This window comes from Vigna radiata, chromosome 1 (genome assembly GCF_000741045.1).
Source record: "Vigna radiata var. radiata cultivar VC1973A chromosome 1, Vradiata_ver6, whole genome shotgun sequence".
Lineage (NCBI taxonomy): Eukaryota > Viridiplantae > Streptophyta > Magnoliopsida > Fabales > Fabaceae > Vigna > Vigna radiata.
Genome location: NC_028351.1, coordinates 3246893 through 3255458, shown reverse-complemented (window position 1 = coordinate 3255458; position 8566 = coordinate 3246893). Strand labels below are relative to the sequence as shown.

Genomic DNA, 8566 nt, shown 5'->3' with positions numbered 1-8566 from the left:
ACTTTAATGCATAAAAAAAGAAAAAAGACAAACACTAATTAGTATCCCATGTTGGTTAAAAATTTATAACTTTTCTGAAGTAAATTCCAATTCTTTAACAAGTATTTTCAAGAGATTTGATAGTAAAATCTAAACACAAGATACGTGTTGAATGTTTAATGAATTTAAAATACATAAATAATGCATACAAAATTTATTAAATTTTATATAACTATTTTTAAAATTGTGTTAATAGTAATTTTGAATTGGTTTAATTAATGTAGATTTTTTACAATAATAATGGTTAGAACTTTGTTAAACTAATGATAAGTTAGCAACACATTGTTGTTGAAATTTGTCAGAAAACAAACACATTGCAAGTAGCATGACATGACTCCAATTCATGTCCTTTCTCAATCTATGCATGGTTAAGGTTTCACTGTCACATAGTATGAATTTTCAGTTCCTTACAAATGCATGAAACCTGCAACATTTGTTTGTATCTGCAGAAATTTAGGGTCAATAACAAATTCAAAAATTGACAAAACTTTCGGTTCAACACAATTCCCCCTTTTGTGTGTCTGGTATCAATGGAGTGTATAAAAGAGAATGATGGTGGATAGAACAAAATCCCCTCAATTCATGGGGATTTCATGGCTCTAAAGCAACCCAAGAGAGGCTCATAAGTCAAAATCAAGTAGCTCACATGCTCTTTTCTTCCCTTAATCCTTGCTTCCAATATGGTGTAAGCCTAGTTTGTTTTTCTCAATGATTAAATCTTGATTTTTACGTACATATCTTAGTCTTTATAGTTACAAGGTCATCAGAAATTACAAATCAAGAGTTTGTATGAACTTCCCTGTTTTGGTTTATTAGGAAATTGAGAAATTATGTAGGAAGAAATGGATAAATGAGATTTCCATGAAAAACCCACTTATTTTCCTAAGAAAATACATCATATTTAAAGAGATTTTTCACCAAAGGATGGATCTTTTCTCTTGGTATGTTTGGATTTTCCTCGTACAGCTTGTGGACACTCTGTTCTGGGTTTTCACCAGAATCTTCATGAGGTACTGAAATTGAAGTTTTCATCACATCATAAGTTAAGATACTAGCCATTTATGCTAATTTCCTTAGCTATATTATGTTTATTTCAGATACTTCATTCATGAAGCAATCAATTCAGATTGTTCTTCAAGCCTTTGCCATGAAACCTATCACACTGATCCTAACAACTCTGAGATTAAAACTGTGGTTGAAGAACATTGTTCCGAACATTCCAAAGATGCAGAGTTCAAAAGTGAAAGATTTGAGGAAGGTAATGATGTTATTCAACTTAAACAAGAGTGTAGTCATCAAAGTGATTCAAATGGTTCTGAACCAGAAGCCAAGTCCAATGGAGATTGTTCTGAAACAGTCACTCTTACTAACTATACTGGAAACTTTGGCGTTGAAGAAAAGGAGAAAATGATGTTGGTTTTCAAATTCCAATATCAAACTTGGAACTGTGGTGAAACTTCTGATTTTGTGAACACTGACAATGATAAGGCTCCTGGAATCAACAACAAGCACGAGTTCATCTCAGGTAAAAGTTTCAGCACCTTCTTGGATGAAACATGTGTTCATTCAAAATATTTTCCTTTGGAAAAGGATTCTGCAGTTGAATCTGAAGGGAGCTTTGAAGCAGAAAGTTATGTTGATCAAGTAGTGAGGCCCCAGACCGCACCTTCTGTAGAACAGCCGAATGAACATCAAGTGGAGAATCTTAATGCCAATGTGTTTGTTGAAGAAATTTCAGCTGTGGATAGTGTCTTTTCTGAAGATGATTTCATTTGTGTAAGCTTTGAATTAGATTCTATGACCAGTTCTGTAGAAGGTGGGTTTTTGTTGGACACAGATTTTGCAACCACTGTTAAGCATGATGAAGAAAATGGAGTGCTACCAAAGGAAAATTTGGACTACGAGGGTGAAATAAGATCAGAGAGTTTATACTTTGAACATAGAGACACAATCATTGGGATAAGAAATTTGGAGGAAGAGATGAGAGTGCAGCAAGATTCAGATATTATTGAGAACATAAATTTGAAAAGCCATTGTTTTCAAGATAGGCATGGCAAGAACTTGCATGGTTCAACAGGTTCAGATCTTGAGGATTCCTACCGGTTTGATGCGCAATGGGAACACCAAGAATTGATAGAACAGCTAAAGATGGAGCTGAACAAGGTCAGAGCCACTGGTTTGCCTACTACCTTTGAGACACAAAGAATAATGAAAGACTTGAAGCCATGGGAAATTGATGAAAATTTCAAGCATGGAAGTACAAGAAATGATCTCACAAAACTCTACAAGAGTTACACAGAAAGAATGAGAAAATTTGATATCTTAAATTACCAGAAACTGTTTGCCATTGGTCAGTAGTTCTAACCTTTCACCTGTTTTCACTCAATGATTTAGAATTTACACCGTGCTTAGTTTAGTGGTTAAGAATCCAATCATAATATCTTTTTTCTAACTGTGATGTTGTGTTATAGGTGCCCTGAAGACCACAGACCTTCTATCATTTTCAAGTCGTGAGAACTCTTCTCAGGCCATCACATCCTTGCTTCCACATCTCTTTCACCATTATAGACGTAAGAAGTTTGAATCTGATCCATTGAAGAAGTTCAGAAGAGAAATTTACAGTGACTTGGAAATGGTTTATGTGGGACAGTTGTGCCTTTCTTGGGAATTTCTTAGGTGGGAGTATGACAAGGCCTTGCAGTTATGGGAATCTGAACAACATAGGTTTCAAAGTTACAGTGAAGTAGCTGAGGAGTTCCAACAATTTCAAGTGCTTCTGCTAAGATTCTTAGAGAATGAACGTTTCCAAGGTCCAAGAGTTGAATACTATGCCAGGAATCGTTGTGCTATGCAAAATCTTCTTCATGTTCCAGTTATAAGAGGTGAGAACTTTCAATATACTGGAAATTTTTCAAATCTATCTTTAAACCTTGCTTTGAACTACATACATGCTGAACCATATAGAAATCCATTAGCAAGAAACTAGTATCTAATGTGTAGAACATTACTTGAGTGCAGAGGACAGCACCAAAGATGAAGAGAAATATGCAGATAATAAAAATGAAATGACAAGTAACATGCTAGTTGAGATTTTGGAAGAATCAATCAGGATATTTTGGCATTTCACTAAAGCTGATAAAGATGCATCTAGCTCAGCTCATAAAGGTTCAAGAGAAACTCAAGTAAAAATCCAAGATCCTGCAGATTCAGAATTTCTAAGGGAGATTCAAGTAGAACTTCAGAAGGTAATTGAGACTTGTGAAACAAAGTTTCCTTTGCTTATGTGAAAAGGGTTTTGTGATGATTCTTCTTTTGTTAACTATTTCTTTTCATTTATGCAGAAGGAAAGAAGAGTTGGTGAATTTTTGAAGAGCAGAAGTAGCATACTGAGGATGTTCCAAAAGCATGAGGAAAATAGTAGAGATAATTTTCTTTACCTTTTTCCTCAAGTGGAGATAAAATTGGTTTGGAGAGTGTTAAACATGTCAAAAATAACAAAGGATCAACTAGTATGGTGTCATAATAAACTAAACAATATCAATGTTGTAAGCAGAAGGATACATATAGAACCACCATCTTTCTCACTTTTTCCTAGCTAGCATTTGCTAGCTTTGTACATAATTTGGATGTAGCCAAGGAAATTTTTATTCTTTCCACAACTAAATTGTTGGTGTTTTGTAAATAGAGAATGAAACAGAGGTATCACGCTAAGAATTACAAGTTATATCTTCCAATGAAAATGGACAAAATTGGTGTACACTTTCACCAATAAAGTGATTATAAGAAAAAGTGTGACATCATCTATGAATATTTAGCATTTTGTTTATAGTTAGCTTGTTAAAGCTAAACTCTTCAGCTAAGGAGCTTTTATTGATTAAAATAGACTAATTTTGACCTGTGTTTTGATAATTTCTTCACCTAGAAAAAATTATACTTTTAAGGTCAAATTTTAATGCAAGGGAGACATTAATTAGAGAGGAGAGAGAGAAAGGATATTAGAAATTAATATATATATATATATATATATATATATATATATATATATATATATAATATGGCAATGACAATTAATTTGTGATTAATGAAAATAAAAATTACATTATGAGATTCTAACTCAATAACTAGTCTAAAAAGGTATTATTATACTTTAGCATATTTTGTAAGAAAATTGTGTAATTTTCATTTATTCATTTTATTTTATTATTAAAGAATAGGTTGAGATGATTAAAAAGCTAAAATTAAAAATGATTGTTTCCTATTTTATTCGTATGCTTTTTTTTTACCTTGTAATATAAAAAAAAATATTAACGTTGTTATTATATATAGTATATTTTAGATTATATACTTTAAACATTCAAATAATTTGGAAAGTAATTTTATATTGTATAATCTGAAATATAATTACACAATCAAGTATAGTTTAACGTTATATAATTTATAATATATGTTGGATAATTTTATATTGTTTAATATAAAATGCTTATATCTTAGGATTTCAGAATACTTTAGAATATAGTTTCAATTAAGAGGTATTATGAGATGTAAATGTTAATCATTTCTTGTATTACGATGGTAGGATAAGAAATTATGAAGGTGCAAAAAGAAAAATCTACAAAACGAATTGTGTTAGTGAAGCCAATCTAATATTTGGAAAAAAAAATTACAAGGCTCCTCCTTCTGCACCTCTTTTTTCTTATTCTTGCATCCCAGAGTTTAATGAAATGATAAATTTACCCTCATCTTCTTCTCTTGTGTCAGTCCAAGTCCATATATTTTGATAATCATGTCACTTCATGAATTCACAAGAATCAAACCCAAACACTTTATTTAAATATTTATTTTTGACGAAGCAATAACTCATTATGATTAGATTTACAGTGTAAAATACTTTTTGCATTATTACTAAATTATTATTTTAGATAAAGACTTTTAAAAAATTTAATTAAAAGTGTTTAATCTCAAAATCAGTTGATCCATAGAAGCAACTAGTTGATGGTAATCCTGAACTAAAGAAACTTGTAATTCCGTGCTATCTCTGTATGCGGTGGCCAGAAAATTTGCTTCTCTGCAGAATGAAAGTATTATATCTCAGAGTTTATAGTGTGTGTATATCTAATTATCCATATATATTATTTTATATGTTAAATTAATGCATAACTTTTTTACTATATATATATTCATTTCACTTCTCACATTCATTCTTGCACGCCACGTTCCTGCACTATCCTCTCATGATATGAACCAATTTGTCAGTATTACTCATTTCTTATATATAACACTGAAAGCTAACTTTTATTTATTTATTAATGATCAAGTGTTTTTATAGTATAAGCCAAAGTAAAAGTCTTTATTCTCTTAACATAAATCTAAATATGCTTTGTGTTAACTTAGCCTTTTCAACAATAGTATAACAAAGAAGATTCCAAGTGTTTGTTCTTAGATTTTCGTTACACACTAAAATGTACAAAACAGAAAAACATAAGAGAAGGGAAATAAATAATAAACCAGTAAAAAAATTAAAGCTATATGCAGAGAAATGGAACTATATGTACATCTCGGTAAATATAATACCAAGAACATAAAACATATAACCATATAAGCAAACCTCCTTGAAACAAGTGATTGTTGCACCCAAAGTGAATCAATCCTAGAGAGTTTTGCAAGTGAGAGAATCACATGAGTTAGAAACATAGACATACAAAAAACTAGAAATTTTGTGTATTTTGTTTCCCTTCACATGACTCTCTCACATGAAAAACTAACATGGAAGATCTATTTTCCCAGCACATGCATGACTTATAAGATTTGGACTCTTTTTTGTGTTTCTTGGTGGCTGTTACCTTCAGGTACATTTAACTATGAACAAGGAAACAATGGTGTAACCCTTGTACATTTACAAGTAAAATCAGCACTTGGTGGTATTGATTTTAGTGGTAAATATACCAAAATTGTAGAAGTGGTAAACCTGATCACACACAGCATGAATGCCCCCAATTTGGTTGATGAATCAAGTGTAGCATTTACTGGTGGAATAGGTAGTGGACATGTCACTGGGGCAAGAAGGTGAATCCCATGCCACAGAAGAAGGCTTCCATGCATCATATGGGGGAAGCAAAGTAAAGGGAAATCCAGTGGTTCTCCCAATTGTTTCCCAATCTTCTTGTTCTTTTGTTACTGTTTCTGTGGTCATGTTTTGTTGGATGAAGTGAGGTAGATTGGTTGAGAAGCCACTATACTGTTGTTGGTTTGGCTCTTCAAATGTTATGTAGTCAGGGTTGGGAGAAAGCATGGAAGTGGCATCAAGTGTGCACTTGGTGTGTTCTGTGTAGAATATGAAGTCATCTGAAACTGGAATTTGTGGTGAAGGCTTGGGAACTGTGCTGCTGTTGATGGGTTTGTAACTGGGAATATCTGAAGCTGTGAAGTTGGTGTTGATGTCACTATTGGAGACTTGGTTTAACTCTTGCTTTTCATAACAAAATTGAATGGCTGGTGATCCTAGGTGATGGTTTGTTTCTGCACCCTGTGTGAACATGTCAGATACCATGCTTCCTGATAACTGAGAGATCCAAGGGTGAGATAAAGCTTTCTGTGCCATGGAAAGGGAGTTGGTTTTCTTGAATATCCTACAAATTGCCCATGAATCCTGAAAACACAGACAAAGAACTCTGTTTCACTGCATGAATAAGCAGAATTGGAATATATATATATATACACACACACACACAATGTACTGTTTATCTATCTATTTGTATTGCTTGAAAAATGCTGATAACACACTCTTCAACATTCTCAGTTATAGAAAAGACAAATTTTTGTAGGTTTCAGTTTACATATAATGAGTCTCTTTCATGATGGTAAAGTTTTCAACAAATTTGTATCGAAATACAGAAAGTGTTTGAAGAACATACTAAATAAATGTTGTCAGAGAATGTGTATGGCATTAACAGTCCTCTGTATAGTTTATGAGTATGAACATGACAAGATTAGCCTTGAAATGTCCTGTACAAATGTATGTATGTATAAGGAATTGGTTGAATACATACACTTGGAGGGAGAGTTTTGTCTGAGAGTTTTTTAGTAGGGGCTGAGTCAGACATGCAAGGAAGCCTAAACTCATGCATCATCCAATCAGTTTTCATCCCTTTGGCAGCTCTTCCTCTGTAGAACACAAGAGACTTCTTCAGACCAATGCACTTCCCTTCAGAGGAATATATAGGTCTGTCAGTTCCAGTGGCCTTCCAAAACCCAGCTCTTGTGACCCTATTTGGACGTGCACTGTTCCTGTATTTTCTGTCCCTTGGGCAATAGAAGTACCACTCTTTCTCCCCTGTGCCTGCTAGCTCTTCTTGTGCATAAAAACAACAAAATGAAACAAGTTAAATATGCTATTCAGCATAGCTGAGATGTCAAAGTTTATAATAATATTTAGAAGTATCAGTATAGCTGAGATGGAATAAAAATGAGGGTGTGAGCCGTGAGAGTTCTTACTTGGAAGGTCCCATGGATCATGTTTGTAAATATCCACTTGCTTAATCAGTTCAATAGGGAGAGACTTCTGCTGAATTTTTCTCTTGAGATAGAAACCAACAAGCTCTTCATCAGTGGGGTGAAAACGAAATCCTGGCATAACATCATCAATCTTTTCCATCTCATTCCTCTCCTCCATGTTCTTTCTCTCTATATGAATTACTTCTCCAAAAGCCAAAAGCAAATATATATAGAGAGAGGCTTCTCAAGATGTCAATACCTTTTCAAATATCTGTAAGAAGCTTCAACTCACTAAGTCACAGTGAAATATAAGATATTATATTATAACTTGTCTTATGGCTATGATATTTCCATACATGGAAACACAAGCATGTTGTAGTTTGCAAGTTTTGGAAAATAAAAACCCATTATTTATTTGCTGTTCTCAAATATGCATGATGACACAAAAGAAGTTTCAAGTTGTGCTAACTCACAGTGTTTGCAAATTTGGTCAGTCCAAGGCCAAGTTATGTGCCTCCCAAGAAGGCTTCTGTTTCCAAAACTTCTGCCTCCCTTTTAGGATATGGCTCCAATGAAAATGATGATGACTTTGATGTTGAGAAGAGGGTATGTCTGTATGCTATTTAAGCTTCTTGCAAAGGAAGATGTCACCAACCAAGTCAAGCAAAAGTAAAACCCCTTTCAATGGATATCTCTCACTCCCCCACTTGGCCTTTTATGTGTTATTGGTGTGAATGAATGACAGAAAATTAAGGATCAGAAGAGACTGCAGAATTAGAAGCATTATGAGGTGCTTTTATATTGTGAATCTGTGCTATGATTGTTTCACGTTCATTGCTGATGCTCACAAACATTTCCTTTTATCTTCAACAAATCAAAGACAAGCACAACATGACAAGGCAACCTTCTAACTTACTTGTTTTTCATTTTCTACGTGTAAACAATTCTATTTTGAATTCTTCCTTTGTGAAGTATGTGGGAAGGACCCATTGTTCAATATAATACTGTTAATGTTGCTTTCTGTATGAGAAATTCT

The 8566-nt window shown here is 33.3% G+C and overlaps 2 protein-coding genes across 3 annotated transcripts; one reads left to right on the top strand and one right to left on the bottom strand.

Annotated features, from left to right (window-relative positions):
* The first annotated feature begins 437 nt into the window (after positions 1–437).
* Positions 438–3763, top strand: LOC106765704. Its single transcript, XM_014650412.2, has 5 exons — positions 438–1049; positions 1137–2389; positions 2511–2921; positions 3058–3284; positions 3381–3763. The coding sequence occupies exons 1-5, from the start codon at positions 901–903 to the stop codon at positions 3636–3638; spliced, it is 2298 nt and encodes a 765-aa protein (XP_014505898.1). The 5' UTR covers positions 438–900; the 3' UTR covers positions 3639–3763.
* A 1890-nt stretch (positions 3764–5653) lies between these two features.
* Positions 5654–8323, bottom strand: LOC106755687 (protein FEZ). Of its 2 annotated transcripts, none has more exons than XM_022776185.1 (4): positions 8004–8323; positions 7531–7801; positions 7086–7387; positions 5654–6685 (listed from the first exon to the last, which is right to left on the bottom strand). In XM_022776185.1, exons 2-4 carry the CDS (start codon positions 7706–7708, stop codon positions 6047–6049), a joined length of 1119 nt encoding a protein of 372 aa, XP_022631906.1. In that variant the 5' UTR covers positions 7709–7801; positions 8004–8323; the 3' UTR covers positions 5654–6046. The 2 variants fall into 2 exon arrangements, with proteins under 2 accessions (XP_022631906.1, XP_014493378.1); XM_014637892.2 differs by having other exon boundaries at positions 7086–7384.
* Between the last annotated feature and the right edge of the window lie 243 nt (positions 8324–8566).

Bases quoted from the DNA above. Each gene is read 5' to 3' on its own strand.
- LOC106765704 (XM_014650412.2), top strand. From the start codon at position 901: ATGAAAAACCCACTTATTTTCCTAAGAAAATACATCATATTTAAAGAG. The intron at 2,390-2,510 runs GTCAGTAGTTCT...GTTGTGTTATAG, and splicing joins CCAGAAACTGTTTGCCATTG to GTGCCCTGAAGACCACAGAC. The intron at 3,285-3,380 runs GTAATTGAGACT...TCATTTATGCAG, and splicing joins TTCAAGTAGAACTTCAGAAG to AAGGAAAGAAGAGTTGGTGA.
- LOC106755687 (XM_022776185.1), bottom strand. From the start codon at position 7,708: ATGGAGGAGAGGAATGAGATGGAAAAGATTGATGATGTTATGCCAGGA. The intron at 7,388-7,530 runs GTAAGAACTCTC...TTTATGCACAAG, and splicing joins TGATCCATGGGACCTTCCAA to AAGAGCTAGCAGGCACAGGG. The intron at 6,686-7,085 runs GTATGTATTCAA...CTGTGTTTTCAG, and splicing joins ACAAAACTCTCCCTCCAAGT to GATTCATGGGCAATTTGTAG.